This window comes from Triturus cristatus, chromosome 5_1, assembly GCF_964204655.1.
Source record: "Triturus cristatus chromosome 5_1, aTriCri1.1, whole genome shotgun sequence".
Classification (NCBI taxonomy): Eukaryota; Metazoa; Chordata; class Amphibia; order Caudata; family Salamandridae; genus Triturus; species Triturus cristatus.
Genome location: NC_140587.1, coordinates 143,191,169 through 143,210,524, shown reverse-complemented (window position 1 = coordinate 143,210,524; position 19,356 = coordinate 143,191,169). Strand labels below are relative to the sequence as shown.

The following is a 19,356-nucleotide window of genomic DNA, read 5'->3' as shown; positions in this document are numbered from 1 at the left end:
AACAAAGCACAAGTTCCCTCCCCTATACTCTCCTACTCACCTGCAAGGTGATCTCCGTCTTGTCCTTGTTTTTCCTTACACTCTTGTCATGCTCTATGATCCTCCGGTTCAGCTCTGCATACGCTTGCTGCAGCTGCATTGTTGGAAGGTTCAAGGGGAGTCAGGGACAGGGATGAACAGAGAGCAGGACAGAATATTATGACATGAAAATGGCATGGTGCTTTATGAAAGGCACTAGAACTGCGCAGAACACAACAGACCATCAACACAATATCAGAACACATTGTAGTATCCCTCACTTAAGTCACATGAAGAGCAGAAAATACATGTATTAAAGAAATCTAAACCAGACCCAGTGTTGGCAAGCTGCAACTTTGGTCTGGTTTTCTATAGCTGGCTCAACAATGCCATTACCGATATTTTTCTGTTTTGCACTTTCTAACAGATGGGTAATTTCATACCTATCATGGTCACATGCATGTTAAATAACATGGCTGACAACAGGCAGGACAATGTTTGGCACTTATAAGCCACTGTTGCCATGGTTTGTTTACGAACATTAACTTAAGATCCGGTCATGGCAATCCCTTAAACAGTCTGCAATTATGCTGAAAACCTGACACCGCTTCATCCATGGTGGGCCTCCCTTAGAGAGTCCTGTTCTAGGGGGACATTAGAAGGAATTATGCCACCAAATCTATGTGATACACGTCAAATTATTTTGTTGTGGTCATCGCACAGCCGGGGAAGAAGAGCTTGATTGGTTGGGTGATACAGTAGGAGATTTAGTGCACAGTTTATAAAATGCTCTAACTGACTGCACAAAGGTCCAAGTTGGATATCAGCCCCCCAGAGGTTTAAAGGTTCTCTCCTATTTGAGGTGGCCAACTGCTCCAACATTGATGGTCCAGATAAGCATAATAAACCATCGCTAGTAGAAAAGTAAGGTGAACTACTTTTCCATGGATAAAGACACAACAGCATCCCTCCTTTATACAGGAACTACGGCTGTACTCCTCTCCAGCTGTTGATGCCATATCTACTGACACTGTGGGACTGATAAGGATCTGGCCTGAAACCCTTGGTTGAAAGCATGCGGAGGAATATCTACAGCAGTCTACTGACTAATGAGCTAGACCTAAAAATGTCAAAGTCTATTTCATAAGCGGTGGGAAATGACTGTCTGTCCACCCCAACCAATTGCTTAGATGAGTACTATTAACAGACCAATAATGGAAGGCAAACATACATTTATCAAATTGATCACAAGACACCGCTGCACATGCTCTTAGGCCCATTTCTAATCACATTTACATTACCTTCCTGCTAGTTTGTAGCCTTTCTTCTAATCTCCATACATTAGTACCCCATCAACTGGAGCTAGGAGGACCACACAAGATGTAAAGCTTTTAAACCAATACCCAGCATGAGCGATAGTACAGACTCAAATCTTGCTGCTTTTTGCTAAAATGGCTCTGGGTTGTGTTTTGCCCTCAGTAACTGTGGGTTGTTGCTTTTTACGGTGGTGTCTCTGGATTGTTGTTTTTTCTCCTGAGGCCTCTATAGAGTTGCCTATTTCATTGATGGCTCTGGATTGTTTTTTTCCCATCAATGCCTCTGTATTGTTGCTTTTTCCCCAAGATGATGGTGAATTTTTGACTTCCCCCTGAGGATTCTGGATTTACCCCTCTCCCAACCCTAAATTACTCTGGTTTGCTGCTTTATCACTTGATACATCTAGGTTGTTGTTGTATTGCCAGCTAGGTCTGGGTGGTTGATTCTTCCCCACAGTGACTCCAGGTTGTTACTCCTGATGGCTCCAGATTGTTGCTTTTGCCCTGATATCACTGTGTTGTTAATTTCTCATCTGATGACTCTGTTATTGTTTTGTTTTTGAAGGCCCTGGGGTGTTGGTTCCCCCCCAACAGTGACTTACGAGGGCCTCTCCTGATGGTTCCAGATTGTTGCTTTTCTTTGATTACTCTGGGTTGTTCCATTTTCATTTGATTCCTCTTGGTTATTGTTTTTTTCCCTGATAGGTCTTGAGTGCTCCTTTAGTTATTCTAATGACTCTACTAGGGTCTTGTGGTTTTTTCTCCTGATGACTCTGGATTACTGTATTTTTTTCATGTTAACTGAATTGCAGCTTTTTCCACTGATAAACAAATTGTTCCCCTTCTCCATGGTGGTGGTGTTTTTGTTTTACCTGATTGACTCTGGATGCTGCAAACATTATGCAGCATAGCACCTACAGAGTACCATATATAGTGTGCCGTCTGGATGCTATAGTGGTCATCATCAGACACGCTTCAGAAGATGGCTCCCCTGGCAGGACACCCACTATCTACAAGTGCCAGATATTGCAAACTGCTTGCAGCACAAGATCCCTGGCCTCAACTGGATCTTTACGATACATGCAATAGTGGGTGAACACAGGAGAACAGCATCACATCTATGGAAAGAAACATCTGTGGCACAGGATCACTAAGGGCAACATATGAAGGTTTCAGTGCTGGTTGATAAGGGTACACCCAATGAGGGTGCGAAGCCATAGCTGTGTACCTCATGCGTACACATGTGTGGTACTGTTAGAAGGCGACCTCAGAGGGGCCCGGAGGGGCACTGACTAGCCTGAGGTCAACCCTCAAGGTATCATAGCCGGGCACTGGCGGGAGACTCCTCAGGGGAGGAATCTCGTATCTAGGATCGTACACTCGGCACCACACGACAAAGAGACACCACACCGGGAGTTCTTAAGAACAAATCTTTATCAGATCGGAGTTGTAGGATCTTTATGATCACGCAAGGCAAATATATACAAGTGGAGCGCGGGCTCACAGAGTCTCGGGGGGGGGGGGTAGGAGGTAGCGGGACAGTCTTTGGGGATATGGATCAAATGCAGGGGCGTACCCGGCGCACAGCTCACAATCCTCGAGCTGGGGGATACGCTTGTCGGCGTCGGGGTCCGGCGGGACCAAGAGAGTCTGTGGGAGCCGCGAGTCACTCAGCAGGGTTCAAGCACAAGTCGGAGGTCTTACGATCTTTTCGGGGAGCCGCGAGTCACTCAGCAGGGCTCAAGCACAGGTTCGGAGGTCTTACGATCTTCAGGGAGCCACGAGTCACTCAGCAGGGCTCAAGCACAAGTTCGGAGGTCTTACGATCTTCAGGGAGCCGCGAGTCACTCAGCAGGGCTCAGGTGTTTCCAAAGGCGAATCTGCCGGATAGTCCCAGAGCACCCCTTGTTATAGGACGACTCCTCTTTGATGTCCAGAGTCTGTGCAGGCAGGGGTCTTGTCACCTGGGGGTCGCTTGTCGGGGTTTCCTGCCATTGTCTTTTGATCCTTTCAGGGCCGGGTCGGGAGGAGTCCCAGACACCCAGCAGGCGTGGAGCCAGCCCTCGGGGAGGCCGGCGGGCCGATCGAAACCCACCTTCCCAGGGGAGCTCAGAGGTGCGATGGAAAGTGCTCCTCCCTCTCTCATCCCAATGGGAGCGCGATGTCCCCCAGCCGGAGTGGCGCCTCTAGGCCAGGGTCGCGCTGGGGCCGGGCGGCCAGCATGGTGCATGAAGTGGGCACGCGGGCCCGGTGTGGCCGAAAGGAGGAAGGCCACGGACGGGGAAGTCCGGGTCGGGTGTGTGTGGGTTCTGTTGGGAAGGATCGGCTAGGCCGTGTGCTCGGGGGCTGCGTGAGGTGCATGGGTCAGGTTATGTGGTGCGGGGACAGGGATGGCTATGCTACGAGGCCGGGTCTAACACGCGTCCCCCCCAGCTGAAAGCCGGAGAGAACTACCCATCCTCTTGGGGGTTCTCTTCGCTGAGGCGGAAGAACCGGGAGAGGCCATCGGCGTTGGCGTGGTCAGTACCAGGGCGATGTTCCACGGTGAAATCCATCCCCTGGAGGGAGATTGACCACCGCAGTAGTTTGGGGTTTTCTCCTCGCATCTGCATGAGCCATCGCAAGGGGTGATGGTCGGTTTGGACTTTGAAATGGGTGCCGAACAGATAGGGGCGTAACTTCTTGAGGGCCCAGACTACGGCGAACGCCTCGCGCTCGATGGTGCTCCATCTCTGTTCTCTGGGCAACTGCCTTCGGCTGAGGGAGGCTACGGGCTGGTCTAGGCCTTGGTCATTCACCTGGGACAGGACGGCCCCAATTCCATGCTCGGAGGCGTCCGTTTGTACCACAAACTCCTTGGAGTAGTCGGGAGCCTGAAGGACGGGGGCTGTGCACATGGCCGATTTTAGGGCATCGAACGCCTCTTGGCAGGCAGGGGTCCACTGCACTTTCTTGGGCTGTTTCTTGGACGTGAGTTCCGTGAGGGGACCGACTAGGCTGCCGTACCCCCGGATGAATCTCCGGTAGTAGCCCGTGAGGCCCAGAAAGGCTCGGACCTCCGTTTGGGTAGTGGGGGGTTCCCAGGCTAGGATGGCGTCGATTTTGGGCTGTAGAGGGGCGACCTGGCCGATTCCGACCTAGTGCCCCAGGTAGGCTACCGAACCTTGCCCAATCTGGCACTTGCTGGCTTTCACGGTGAGGCCTGCCTGGCGCAGGGCGGTTAGCACCCTCCAGAGGTGCTGGAGGTGCTCACTCCATTCGGAACTGAAAACTGCGATATCGTCTAGATAGGCACCGCTGAATTTTTCCAGCCCGGCCAGGACTCTATTTACCAGTCGCTGGAAGGTGGCCGGGGCATTTTTCATCCCGAAGGGCATCACGCGAAAGCGATAGTGCCCATCCGGGTGGAGAAGGCGGACCGTTCCTTGGATCCTTCTGTGAGCGCAATTTGCCAGTAGGTGAGATCGAACGTGCTGAGGAACCGAGCAGCCCCGAGTCGGTCAATGAGCTCGTCGGCTCGGGGAATGGGGTGGGCATCGGCTCGGGTGACTTCATTGAGTCCCCGGTAGTCCACGCAGAAGCGGAGTTCTGGGGCGACACCGGGGGCAGCTGCTTTCGGGACCAGGACCACGGGGCTGGCCCAGGGACTGTCGGAGGGTTCGATCACTCCTAAGGTCAACATCTTCGAGACCTCGGCTTGAATGCAGGACCGGACCCGATCAGGGACTCGGTAGGCGCGGTGTTTCACCGGTGGGCTGTCTCCGGTGTCCACGTCATGGACCCACCAGTCGGTGACTTGGGGGACCAGGGAGAATAGGTCGGAAAACTGCCCTAGGAGCTGGCAGCAATCCTCACGTTGCTGGGAAGTGAGGGATAGGGAGAGGTTCACTCCCTCTACGGAGCCGTCCTTCTCTTTGGTGCACAGGAGATCAGGGAGGGGATCCGACTCCTCCTCGGCCCCGTCATCGGTGGCCAGCAGGAGGCTCAGCTCCGTCCGCACAAAGTGGGGCTTGAGGCGGTTCACGTGGAGGACCCGGAGGGGGTCCCGTGGTGACTGGACGTCCACCAAGTACGTAACCTGGCTCTTCCGCTCAATCACTTTGAAGGGCCCGGTCCATTTATCCTGGAGGGTGCAGGGTTTCACGGGGGCCATGACCCATACCTGCTGGCCCGGCTGGAACTCGACCAGAGTGGCATTCTGGTCGTACCAGCGCTTCATCTCTTCCTGGCTCGCCTCCAGGTTGGCCTCGGCCATCTCTCGGAACTTCCTAGTCTGGTTTCGGAGGGTCAGGACGTATCGGAACACATCTCAGGGGTGGCCTCGGTGCACCGCCTCCCACCCTTCCTTGACTAGGCTGAGGGGCCCCCGGACGGGGTGCCCGTAGAGTAACTCAAAGGGGCTGAACCCCAAGGATTTCTGGGGAACTTCCCGGTAGGCGAACAGGAGGCAGGGAAGCAGGACGTCCCACTTACGCCGGAGGGGCTCTTCCAGGCCCGCGATCATCCCTTTCAGAGTCCGGTTAAACCGCTCTACCAGGCCGTTTCCTTGGGGGTGGTACGGGGTGGTGAACTTATAGGACACTCCGCATTGTTGCCACAAGGACGTCATGTATCTGGAGATGAAGTTCGTACCGCGATCGCTCACGACCTCGCGGGGAAAACCCATACGGGAAAAGATTCCCATCAACGCCCGGCCCACCACGGGGGCTGTGACGGTGCGCAGGGGTATGGCTTCAGGGTATCGGGTGGCATGATCCACCAGGACGAGGATAAAGCAATGCCCTTGGGAGGTTGGGGGGTCCAGAGGCCCCACGATGTCGATCCCGACCCGTTCAAAAGGGGTACTGACGACAGGGAAGGGTTGGAGGGGAGCCTTGCGCTTTCCTCCGCTCTTCCCACTAGCCTGGCACGTGGGACAGGACTTGCAGTGGGCTTCTACATCCGCTTTCGTTCTGGGCCAGTAGAAGTGAGTCACGAGGCGACTGTAGGTTTTGTCCTGGCCCAAGTGGCCTGCGAGGGGAACGTCGTGGGCCAAGCCCAGGAGGAGGTCTCGGAAGCGTAGGGGTACCACCAGCATCCGGGCGGATCCTAGCTCCACCGACTTCTGCTCGCTGTACAAAAGGTCATTCTCCTAATACACCCGGTGCGTTCCAGTTTGGTCGCCCGCGGCCTGGGCCTCTGCTTGTTGCCGGGGCCCGACCAGGGAAGGACAGGTAGTCTGCTCTCGGCAGATCTCCTCTCGGGAGGGGCCCCTCTCGTGGCGCCACTGGGCCAACTCGGGCAGATCACCTAACTCGGTGACCTGTGCGGAGTCGGAAGGTGGGGGTTCGTCACTGGCGACCGACCCTCCTTGTGGGGGGATGTGGGGACCCTCGGCGGGGACCATCCTGTCTTCAGTGGTCGGGGCGTCGTCGACTTCCCCAAGGGGGGTCATTCGGGCTGCCATGGATCGGGTGGTGGCGCACACCCACTCAGGGAGACCCATCATCCCTAGGTGGGTCTTGCGCTCGACTTGTTTCCAGGGGGAACTTTCCAGGTCGTTCCCCAGGAGACAGTCGACTGGCTGGGAGGTTCTCACTGCGACTTTCAGTTTACCGACCACCCCTCCCCATTCAAAAGGCACCAGGGCTACCTTACACAGACTTTCCGTATTGTCAGCGGAAATGACCGGGCAAAAGACGTTGGGGAGGACCTGGTCTTCGTTGACCAAATGACTGAGGACACCGGTGATGCTGGCCCCGGTGTCACGAAGGGCTTCTACTTGGTGGCCATTGATCGTTATGAGCTGCCCATATTTCTTCGTGTTGGAGGGCAGGAGGCTTCCAGGGACCATTTCTCTATCTCCTAAGGATACTAGGGCCATGGCTGCGGGTTCCCACTCTACGGTCTCCTCAACCTCCTCCCCCAGTGCTACATTGGCTATCTGTCTAGCGGGGGGTGCTGCCTGGGTGATGTGTGGGGCCATGGGGCATTCAGGGTCGTTGGCGTAATGCCCGGGCTTCTGACAACGGAAACAAGTGATGGTCACCCGGTGCCCCCGTCTCACGGGGGGGCCGGATACAGCTGGTGGGGGTGCCGCGAAAGGCGGAGGTTGGGTTTTCGGGGGACTGGACTGGGACTCTCTCTGCCCTCCCTGGTTCCCCCCCCTCTCTGGCGGGGTGGTCCCTGACTGGCTCGGGGGTACTCTCCTACAGGGCCCCGGGAGACCCGGGTGTTGGTCCAGCGATCCGCCTCGACAGCCAGCTTTCTCGGATCCGTGAGCTTGCTGTCGAGCAGATGCTGGCGCAGTTCCACAAAGCAGTTCGCAGCCAGGTGTTCCCACAACATAAGGTCGGTTAGTTCTTCTAGGGTGGTTACCTTGCTGCCCTTGATCCACCCATCGAATGCGCGGCTGAAGAGGTTTACATACTCCACCCAGGTGGTGCCCGGGATCTTCCTGCAGTCCCGGAACCGCTGGCGGTACATCTCCGGGGTGAGACCGTACCTTGTGAGGAGGGCCTCTTTCATGTGGTTGTAGGAGGTCTGCATGGAGGTTGGTAGGTCGAGCAGGGTGTCTCTCCCCTCGCTCAGGAATCGTCCCCACAACTCGGCCCCCCAATCCTTCTGTGGGACCCGATGGGAGGTCATGGCGACCTCGTATGCCCTGAACCACTGTTGAATGTCATCGTTTTTGTAATATTCTTTGACCACATCCATGGGGATGTGGACCTTCTGCTCCGCCGGGGAGGCCGCCTCTCGGTTCCCCGGGGGCCGCGCTTCTTCGCTTTTTGCTTTTAGCTCCATTTCCTTCAAGCTGCGTTCGTGCTCCAGTTGAAGTCTCCTTCCTTCGTGTTCCCGTTGGAGTTTCTTCTCTTCTAGTTCTCCTTGCACTCGCATCTGTTCAACTGCTAGCTTTTTCTCGGCTAATTTCAACTCGCCCTCGATTTTGAGTTTGGCTAATTCGAGTTCGTGATGGCGACTTCTTTCTCTGTCTGCGAGTTCCTCCGGGAATAGGCCCCCGTCTGGTACGAAGCTTCGCACCTGGTTGCTGCTGCGTTCTCCTTGGGAGGGTCCAGCTTCGTCGTGGGGCTCCACCGCTCCTTCTGGGCGGGGGGCTCCAGAATCCACCCAAGCTTTCAGTGCCTTCTGCATATCTTCTTTGGTGTTGAGACCAGTGGTAGCGATTTTGAGTTCTTTGCAGAATTGCTTCAGTTCTCTGTGTGTGTACTCCTCCAGTTGTTACGCCTGGAACACGGTACTGGTGTCGTTTTCTGTGAGAACCACGGCGTTTCCTTCTGCCATCTTTCACGGTACGATCTCTAGATTATGGGCCCGAATCCCTTCGCTTGCCACCAATGTTAGAAGGCGACCTCAGAGGGGCCCGGAGGGGCACTGACCAGCCTGAGGTCAACCCTCAAGGTATCGTAGCCGGGCACTGGCGGGAGACTCCTCAGGGGAGGAATCTCGTATCTAGGATCGTACACTCGGCACCACACGACAAAGAGACACCACACCGGGAGTTCTTAAGAACAAATCTTTATCAGATCGGAGTTGTAGGAACTTTATGATCAGCAAGGCAAATATATACAAGTGGAGCGCGGGCTCACAGAGTCTCGGGGGGGGTAGGAGGTAGCGGGACAGTCTTTGGGGATATGGATCAAATGCAGGGGCGTACCCTGCGCACAGCTCACAATCCTCGAGCTGGGGGATACGGTTGTCGTCGTCGGGGTCCGGCGGGACCAAGAGAGTCTGTGGGAGCTGCTAGTCACTCAGCAGGGCTCAAGCACAAGTCGGAGGTCTTACGATCTTTTTGGGAAGCCGCGAGTCACTCAGCAGGGCTCAAGCACAGGTTCGGAGGTCTTACGATCTTCAGGGAGCCGCGAGTCACTCAGCAGGGCTCAAGCCCAAGTTCGGAGGTCTTACGATCTTCAGGGAGCCGCGAGTCACTCAGCAGGGCTCAGGTGTTTCCAAAGGCGAATCTGCCGGATAGTCCCAGAGCACCCCTTGTTATAGGACGACTCCTCTTTGATGTCCGGAGTCTGTGCAGGCGGGGGTCTTGTCACCTGGGGGTCGCTTGTCGGGGTTTCCTGTCATTGTCTTTTGATCCTTTCAGGGCCGGGTCGGGAGGAGTCCCAGACACCCAGCAGGCGTGGAGCCAGCCCTCGGGGAGGCCGGCGGGCCGATCGAAACCCACCTTCCCAGGGGAGCTCAGTGGTGCGATGGAAACTGCTCCTCCCTCTCTCATCCCAATGGGAGCGCAATGTCCCCCAGCCGGAGTGGCGCCTCTAGGCCAGGGTCGCGCTGGGGCCGGGCGGCCAGCATGGTGCATGAAGTGGGCACCCGGGCCCGGTGTGGCCGAAAGGAGGAAGGCCACGGACGGGGAAGTCCGGGTCGGGTGTGTGTGGGTTCTGGTGGGAAGGATCGGCTAGGCCGTGTGCTCGGGGGCTGCGTGAGGTGCATGGGTCAGGTTATGTGGTGCGGGGACAGGGATGGCTATGCTACGAGGCCGGGTCTAACAGGTACCAGTTGAGCAGGTCCTTTGGTTTAACAGCTTTTAGAAATAGTGTCCAATCCTGTTATTTCACACAATACACACAGGTTTAGAATCAGAAACAGCTAGGACGAAACAGTAAAAACATAATATTGCTACTTGCATTAATGAAGTAATTAATGAAGATCACACAGTGAATGTCATTTTTTGAGTGTGAAAAGAGAAGTGTGCCCTGACCAACACCTTACCTCTTTCTGGCAGCGTTCATGCTCCTTCTTCAGTTGCATAACTTCATCTTTCATTCTGTTGGGACAAAAAGTAGCAAACATATAGGGTAGCAGAATTTGGGCTGGTTCACGTATAAGTTCAAATTCGACTTATGCACTCACAGTGATATTTGACTGGAGAAGGTTGCACCTTTTTAATAACATTGTAGAAATTAACAATACAAAAAAGACCATGCAAAATCTTATTGGACCAGTAACATTCATTGTTATGCTACGCAAACCATGACATCGAATGTAGAAACAAACCAACTTCACATAAATATATCTTAAAAATTGTCTTCCCGTAGGGAAAGAATGTGTCAACTGTTGTGTTTAGTAACTAATGTGTTTAGTAACTAAAACAGACACACACGGATAGAAAATGAAATCACACCACATAAAAACACACATATATATTTTGTTTACCGCTGCACAAAACTAAGAGACGCCTTTAAGCACTTGGAAGAATGGGGCAAGGAGCAATGTAACAAGCATTGTAGTTTGCTAACTCAATGTGCTTGTCTATACCTGTAAAAGTCACCTTGCTAATCACAATAGCAAGGGTGAAAACCTTGTTCGAATATTGTAGCCCTGGGAAAGAAAAACAAACTAACTTTAGAAATGGTAGCGGTGGTATGGGCTTCACTGCACATCCAATGTGAAGTATGGCATTAATTAACGAAAAGAAAAGCAGACTTTCAAAGTAAATGGCTGCTTACAAAGGCCGCACTTCTCCTACCAAAAAAGTGCTGCTAGAGTGTGCCACAAGGCCACACATAGCACAGAGTGGTCTGGAGCACACCAAAAGTACATCCAAACAGGTATGGATTCAGTACAACCGGAGTGTAGTGTTTTGTGATAGTGTGCAGTAGGACCCTTGTGGCCCTGTGCAGACTCCTTACAGAGTAACGTAATCAGGTGGGAGGTCTCTGGGTGTGGTCAAAAAAGTTTATGATACAGTCCGTTCCGTTAACAGTTGCATGCGGAAGAATAAAGACGTGTGTTACAGAGCTCTGTGTGTGGTGTGGTCATTTGCATGCCCCCGGCTGGGGAGGACGCGACACTGAATATATTTTTGATATACTATATTCTAACATAATGCTCAATCAAGATAAATAAAGAAAGTGCCAGCGGTAAGTACTCCAGTGGGTAACAAACAAAACAGATAATTGGACTGGCCACACAATTATAATCAGTAAAACTATGAAATTAAGATTTTCATGTTGAATCACAAAACAGTCTTCTTGTATGGATGCAATCTCGAGCCCCCACTCAAGCATCTGCAGTGTGGGGCACAGCACTGGAGAGCTTTACAGATGTCACTATTGGGAAAGGTGTCGCTCTTTGAAATGATGGTTCGGCCCGCTTTCTCTATGTGCTTCATAATACCCTGTACCCAGTTCCAACCTTCATACTTTCAAGCTGTGGACATTGTGATCCAAACGCTCCTATGAGATGGGGGTCTCCTAGAATATCCCCTGTGAAAATGACACAGGGCTGGTTCGGCAGTGGAATGGCACTTCCAGCCCTCCAGGAATACTACTGGGTGGCCCAACTTACTGCCATCAATCATTGGGTACATCTTCCTGAGGATGAACCCGCTTATAGAATGGACAGGTGAAATATGGAACCTGGGGGCTACCTCAGAGCTATCTACAGGGGAGGCACCCCAATTTGCTCCCAACTTCGACTTCAGTCATGCTTCAAGTATGGCACACAGCACTAACGGCACTTGGTTGGTGGAGTAAGATCACCTGTGCTACCCCGCTGTGGGACACGGCGATATTGGGCACATTAGCCAAACAGCAAACTTTGAAAAATGGGACCTAATAGGCCTGTCAAGAGTGGGGGACTTGTGGGCACATGGGGAGATAATATTCTTTGCAGAACTAGAAAGGGACTACCAGTCAGCGCACACAGAGGCATATCGCAAACTACAGGTTAGTCATGCTCTACGCAAGGCACTGCCAAAGAGAGAGGAGCTTCCTGAGTCCTTCCGAATGGAAGACAGGCTGCTGGATTATTATATCACAAGAAACGCGATCTCACTAACCTACCAAGAACTGTTATATAACTACCCAGAGCTCTTGACTCGACTCAGAGAAAAGTGGGTGGGTGATCTGGGGAGTTTGGAAGATGGTGAATGGCAAGAGGCAACTGCATCCCTAAAGGAGTTAGCTGTGCTCTCACAATTTTGACTCGTACAACTAAACATTTTACATAAGTCCTACTATGCCTGCACAACAATGGCTAAAAGGGCAGGGCTGAGTCGGCACATTGCACCAGTGATTGTGGTCGAGAGGGCACATTTATCCACATGCTATGGGGCTGCCCAGTGCTCCAGAATTATTGTGGGGCAGTGATGGCTGGTCTTATGAATGTGTGCAGGGTGCAAGGTCAATGTTGGCAAAGTGGTGCCTGTTAAATATTTGGGACAAAACAGAGCTATACACTAAAGATCGACTCGGGGTGGCGCTGGGCTTTGTGATGACCAAACATAGCATAGCCAGGATGTGGAGGGCTGCGTCCACTCCTTCCCTGAAGTGAAAATAGATATGTATTTGTGTATGCAGGCAGACAAAGTGGTATAGGAAAGCAGAGGCTGCCCTAATGAATGGACCAACATTTTGGGAAAATTGAATGAATATAGGGGGTTGTTAAGTGCACCTATTGACCAAGTTAATGCTATTGAGCTGTATTAAAGGACTCGTATCATGTGGCTATAAAACGCTAACTTGTCGGGGAGGGTGGGATATATTGAGAGTCTGAAAACATGTGGTAATTGGTCATTGTTGTATTGAGTCTCAATGCTGAGTACTACGAAACTTGCTGTCATCGCAATGTTGTTTTCAATCTTTAAAATAGAAAGTTTTTTTGTTTTTTTTTAACAGTCTTCTTGTGTTAATGACACGAGTTTCGTCGAAGACGACTTTTTCAAGACTTGTTCTTGTACCTTTTGGGAAATGGAAAATAAGGAAGGCCCATTCATAGTAGGTAAAATCTCAAAAATGAGCTTTCTGTAACTACAGTTCACCAGTGTTTCAAAGATTTCCATGTTTGTTCTCAAGCCAGGAACCCCCGGTAGTCAATGTTACCATAGAAGGGTACAATCACAGTCAATTAATTTAACCTTCTTCATCATTAACTCTTCCATGGATTCACAGAGCTGTGCCAGAGGTATCAAAGAGGAAAGCGGGAATGAGGCTCACCGAAAGCATATAGATTTTGAAGCAGCACCTGTACCACTGTCACTTGCGCTCTGCACTGTGCATCAAGGAAGGAGTGCAACGTCTCCCTGGTGACCCATCTGCAGATATCTATTAATGGTGGGAAAGAGGCTCCGATTATATAAGCAGGTTTGAAGCAACACTTGTCCCAATGGGGATTCCACAATGGCTTTTCATCGATGCCCCAGTGCTGGGTGAAGGACTGTGACCTTCACCAAGCACTACAGATTGCCGCTTTGCAGATTTCTTTCAAAAATACCCCGCAAGGAGAGCAGTTGTAGCCACCATGTCCCTGGAAAAGTGTGCCTTGAAAAGAGGAAAGCAGTTTGTCCAGCTACCCTTGAGCAGTGAGATGAAGTGATGCAGAGGAATGCTTACCTTGATAAGCCTTGCTTTGACATGGCCATGCCTGTGTTAGTCTGATGAAAGTCACCAAAAATATGATCAGACTAACAAATCTTTATTCTTTTTAATTACAACCTCATACATCGCGGCAGTGGAGTGTTCTTTCAGCCAAATAAGTAGCCCATGGACAAAAGGGTAGATGGTCTGTTCGCATTCCATTCACAATTATCTTCTGCCACCACATTTTACAGCATGAGGCAATGGGTTTGCTACTTTATTCACTGGCTGCCTTGCACTGTGAGTAAAGGTATTTTGATTCATTCTATGTGCACAGCTACCTGGAAAGGACTGCACTTGGATATCAGGGCTGGGGTACTGGGCCACTCCTTTATTTTAATATTTTTGCCATGTTTGCATATTTCATAAGTTTGCATTTAAAAAAAGCATTACATGGTGTTTTTTTCCGAGGCCAGACCTATTGGCTTTGCTAAGGCTTGTTAAATGTTGTTGTTGACCTAATGTAAAACTGCTATTATGTTTTGTCTGTGTGGTGCAGTCAGAGAGGGAGAGCACATCATCTGTAAAGGAGTTGAGTTGTGCATAGTGGCCTCCACTGCATTCCTGACTGCTCTGTACCTGGCACCTCTAAATGTGACTACATTGCAGAAGTATTGTGTCTGGCCTCCAAACAGTCGGCTGCCTGCTTAGAGGGTCTGTCAATAATTTTGATCAACTCTGTGCTGTTCGTCTTTTTTTTGGGCATGGTTGTTTGAGAACATCGGCCATTGAGTAATTAGGAGCTGATTGTGCCAAGAGGCTTTCCTCTACATCCCCTCCTGGCCTTACCGTGGTGCCTTTTGCAATGTGCACCTAAACCAATGGCGGAGGGACGTCCTACCGTCTTGTCCTAGGATGATCGGATAACAACCCTGGACAGAAATGGAGTGGCTGCACAATTACTGCTGGACCTGTCTGCTACCTTTGACACAGTCAATCACCAAATTCTGCAACTGATGCTACAGAATCTTGGGATCCATATGAACGCTCTAGATCAGTGGGTCTTAACCTGTGGTCCGAGGACTCCCGGGGGTCAGTGAGGTCTACTCAGGGGGCCCCCAACTGTTTCACAAAATTAAATTAAATTTACATTGATAAATTAAAATTAATAACGTATACATTAATAAAGAAGCAACATTGTAAATGTTAAATAATTTCCTATATTTGTTGGTGAATTACACAGAATATAATATTGAGCATTTGCTTGGTGTGTACATGTTTTTGTATTTTCTTGAATATTTTTTTGAAGCTCAAATCATAGAAATTGCTTTGGACAGGGGTCCCCAGCTTCCAATAATGATTCAGTGGGGGTTTCCGGATTCCAGCAATGATTCAGTGGACCTCCACATTAGTCAAGAGGTTAAGAACAACTGCTCTAAACTGTATCTCCTTCTACCTGGCAAATAGAACCAGCATCATCTTCCTTTCCCTTTTCTTGCTGTTCTTGCATCAGTACCGATCCTAGTGTTCCTCATAGTTCATTACCCTCTTCTCCTCTTTTCAATGTCTAACTGACAATAAAGCCCTACACCATGACACTCTACAACTACGCAGAAAAAAACCCAAGTTACTTACCTGTACACTGTTGTTCTCCAGTATTGATATCTTTCAAAGATTCACATGCTTGAATCTTCCCCGTTGTCATGGTGGGAGTCCCACGGTATTTAAAACCAGCATTACCATGTAAGTACATTAATAGTCAGAAAAAGCAATTGACATTGTTAACCAATTCACATTGTTTTAATGGACCCAATCTTCAGCCAATCAGAGACAACACCCTTAACCACTATTCCCCTGCAAAGCCACCATACCTCAGATTTCGAGCACAAGTATAAAAGGGAATAAGATATATATATGAGGTATAGGAGTGGTAAGCCAAAAACGTGAAGATGGGCGGGTCGCATGTGAATTTATAAAAGATAATACTGGAGAACCGCAGTGTACAGGTAAGTAACTTCTTTTTACTTCAGTATTAAATCTTTCATAGACTCACATGCTTGAATCAGAGTACCTAGCAGTAAGGAAAAAATACATGGTGGTGGGTAGGCAACATGACTCTCTAAAGGGTTATGAAGGAAGTAAACTTAGAACAATGGTGATACAACCAATAACAATACATCATCACCCAATATGTTGCAATGAAAGAATTAAAAAACAATTTGTAGTACTGATTTTATGTTTATTAGTATAATGCTGTACCTTGATCTTTAACTGTTACAATAAAGCTCATTAAACTTGAAAAAAACAATTTGTACCTTATTGAAAAAGGCAACTTAAAACTGCCTGTCCGAGAACGGCACCCACTTTCCATGCTGAATCCAAACAATAGTGCTTGGTGAATGTATGTTCATTCGACCATGTTGCCGCTCTGCAAATGTCTGAAAGTGATACTTCAGAAAACAAGGCTGTGTATGTAGCCAACTTTCTGTTTAAATGTGCTATTACGTTTGAAGACAGTGGTCTTCCTGATTTGTTGTGGCAATATGCAATAGCTACGGACACCCAACAGGATATGCTGCTTCTTGAAAGTACATAACCCTTCCTGGGTGGAGCAAAAGAGATGAGAAGCTGATCCGATTTTCTAAAAGCTTGCATTCTGTGAATATAGAATTTCAAGCAATGTTTGACATCTAGAGAATGGAGAGCCCTTACTGCAGCGGAGGAAGAGTTTTTGAAATATGTGGACAGAACAGTAGGTTCATTCAAGTGAAAATAAGTTGGACCCTTCAGGATGCACTTTGGGTTGGTTCTGAACAACACCTTATTGTTGAATTGTAAGAAAGGCTCAGTGTCCGTAAAAGCTTGAATTTCGCTGACCCTTCTGGCTGACGCGAGGGCCAAAAGATGGGCTGTTTTCCATGAGACATATTTCATATCTGATTTATTGATTAGCTCAAATGGAGCTTTCATGAGTTGGGAACAAACCGTATTCAGCTGTGAGGATATTGCAGGAGGCCTTTTATGAATTCTTTAACAAGTCTAGTTGACCACAGAGAGATTTCCTTTGTTTTTCTACAGTGCATCCAACTGTTACTGTAACTGTCTCATGTGCAGACAATTTGAAATTAATGAAATGCACGAAGATAGCATCCCCAACATTGACTTGAACATTCTGACTGAAGTGGACTTTTTTTGCAAGGGAAGTAGCGGTCGCCATTGTTTTTTTTTTTTTTTTATTATTAGAAACCGTTAGCACACAGTAAAATACAGACAAGGGCCTACAACCACCAGGGCCGGCCGTTATAGAGCCCGAAGGCCCGCAGTGCAACGCCACACATTCAAATGAGCCCGAGGCAAAGCGCCCGGCAGTTCGTGAGCACATATAACAGGCCGTGGCCATAGGCCAGGAGCAATCGGAAACAACAGTTTCGTTTTCTATTACATATAAAACACACTCAAGGCAATGAGAGTCCGAAATAGCAGCGTGCTCTTCCAAGGATAGGGAACAACATACAGTGTCCAAAGCAGTTCCTGTCCGGAAGCGGCAGAGGGGGGCAACGGGAAAACAGAGCATGGAACACACCTCATACCCTCCCGCAGAATGCGCGGCTAGGGGGTCAAAGCGATATCGACCTCTAATGGCAGAGGCGGGGTGCAGATACTTCCACGATATAAATTCCAAGGACCCCATACCCTAGTCCATTTCCCTGGCTTGCCTCTCGCCACATACACCGTCTTTTCCCTAAACATACACCAATCCATATTCTCCTTCCATACCTCGATCGTTGGCGGCCTCGGGGAGCCCCACAACTGTGCAATGTTACGCTTAGCCACCATGCACCCCAAGGTCACCCACTGTGTCTGTGCCGCATTACAATCATTCGGTTCCCAGACATTCAACAAACACCTCCTAGCCTCTGGCAACAGGGCAACGTGTGTGACCTCCTCCATTACAGTGTGGATACCGTTCCAAAATCGCACAACCTCCGAACATTCCCACAAGATATGAAGAAAGTTGCCTGGCAGGCCACATCCACGTTTACACAGTCCATCCATCGAATAACCCATACGCAGCAAACCGGGCCCCGTGATATACACTCTATGAAGGATCTTCAGCTGTACAAACCGTAAGCGGGCTGGGATCGCCACCTCTTTCGGGGAGGCCACCGCCGATACCCAGTCCTCATCGTCCAATTCCAAGCCATCGCCCGTCCATGCCTCCCGCAGACGGAGGAGCAAGTCCGCGCGATCATTAATGAGTTTCTTATAAATCAGAGAAATAGTGCTGTCGGGCACGTAGCCATCCAACACTCTATCCTCCAGTGGGGAATACTCGGGGATAGCAGCAGCGTCCGGAAAGACCGAACACAGCGCATGGTGGACTTGAGCATACCGGAAGTACTCTCTATCGTTTAATTTATATTCCATTTTAAGCATTTCAAACGTTTTGAAAGCTCCCTTCACCCAAAGATCACCCACCTTACATATACCAATCATATCCCATTTCTCAAAGCCTTTCGATCTCCACAAACAGCCCAGACGCATACAACGGCGTCGCCCGAGTCAAGCGATCCTTCCACCCCATCGCAGCATTCGCCGCGTGCCACACACGTACCGCCACCTGCGTGGGTCCCGTCAACCGCGTGTCCGGGGTTACCGAGTACAGCGCCCGATTATAGTCCCCACCCGGGAGCAGAAATTTATCCATCTCGAAGGCCGGGTTCAGGGCAGGACCGTATATTCCGTGGTTCACCGCCGCCAACTTAGACGCCCAATAGTATCGTTTAATATCGGGGAGGGCGACCCCCCCATCGTACCAAGGGAGCGTCAACTTGGCGAGAGCAATCCGCGGCCGCCCGTCCCAAAACAGTTGGCGCTGAAGACCCTCCACCTCCCGGAAATAGCGGGCTGGCACGACATCTAGAGTATTCTGCAAAGCGTACAAAAAGCGAGGTAGCGACATCATTTTAAACAATGCCGCCCGTCCGAGCGGCGAGAGCGGAAGTCGTCGCCACCTCGCGACGTCGGCCTTCAATCGCTGGAGGGGAGGGAGAAGATTTCGCTCATAGCGGACCGCGGGATCCAGTGAGATGAAGATTCCCAAATATTTGAACCCCCGGGTAGCAATCTGAATAGGGCAATCCCGTGGCAGGAGGGGGGCATCCCCTGAGAGGACGTAGACGCACGACTTGGCCCAGTTGATGACCAGGCCGGAGTTGCGACCAAAGGAATGCAGTACATCCACCAATACAATTAGCGACTGTCGGGGGAAGGTGAGATACAGAAGGATGTCATCCGCGTAAAGGGAGACACGGTCTTCAAACTCCGGCGTCCATCTAATGCCACGCAACGACGGCTCCCAACGCAACCAGGCGGCGAGAGGCTCTAAAGAAAGTGCAAAGAGAAGGGGTGATGACGGACATCCCTGCCGCGTACCTCTCCCCAGTGCGAAGGGAGCCGACACCCTACCATTCACCACCACCTGAGCCAGTGGGTCAGCATATAGTAATTTTACCCAACCAATAAACTCAGGGCCAAACCCAAATTTCGCCAACACGGCCCAAATATATGGCCACTCCAAAGTGTCGAACGCCATAGTAGCATCCAAGGATGCCAAGATGGCCGGCTCACGTATGAATTCCGCTCTAGCAAGCACGCCGTGCAACCACCTCAAATTTAGAGCGGTATTCCGATGGGGTATAAAACCAGACTGATCC

The 19,356-nt window shown here is 50.5% G+C and overlaps 1 protein-coding gene across 8 annotated transcripts in view; it reads right to left on the bottom strand.

Annotated features, from left to right (window-relative positions):
• Nucleotides 1-19,356, bottom strand: part of IQANK1 (IQ motif and ankyrin repeat containing 1) — a 441,637-nt gene that overhangs the window by 101,174 nt on the left and 321,107 nt on the right. For all 8 annotated transcript variants that reach the window (XM_085604654.1, XM_085604655.1, XM_085604657.1 and 5 more), the window contains 2 exons: nucleotides 10,053-10,107; nucleotides 41-133 (listed from right to left, as the gene is read on the bottom strand). In XM_085604654.1, the coding sequence (XP_085460780.1) occupies nucleotides 41-133; nucleotides 10,053-10,107 (148 nt within the window). The remainder of the gene's footprint in view (nucleotides 1-40; nucleotides 134-10,052; nucleotides 10,108-19,356) is intronic.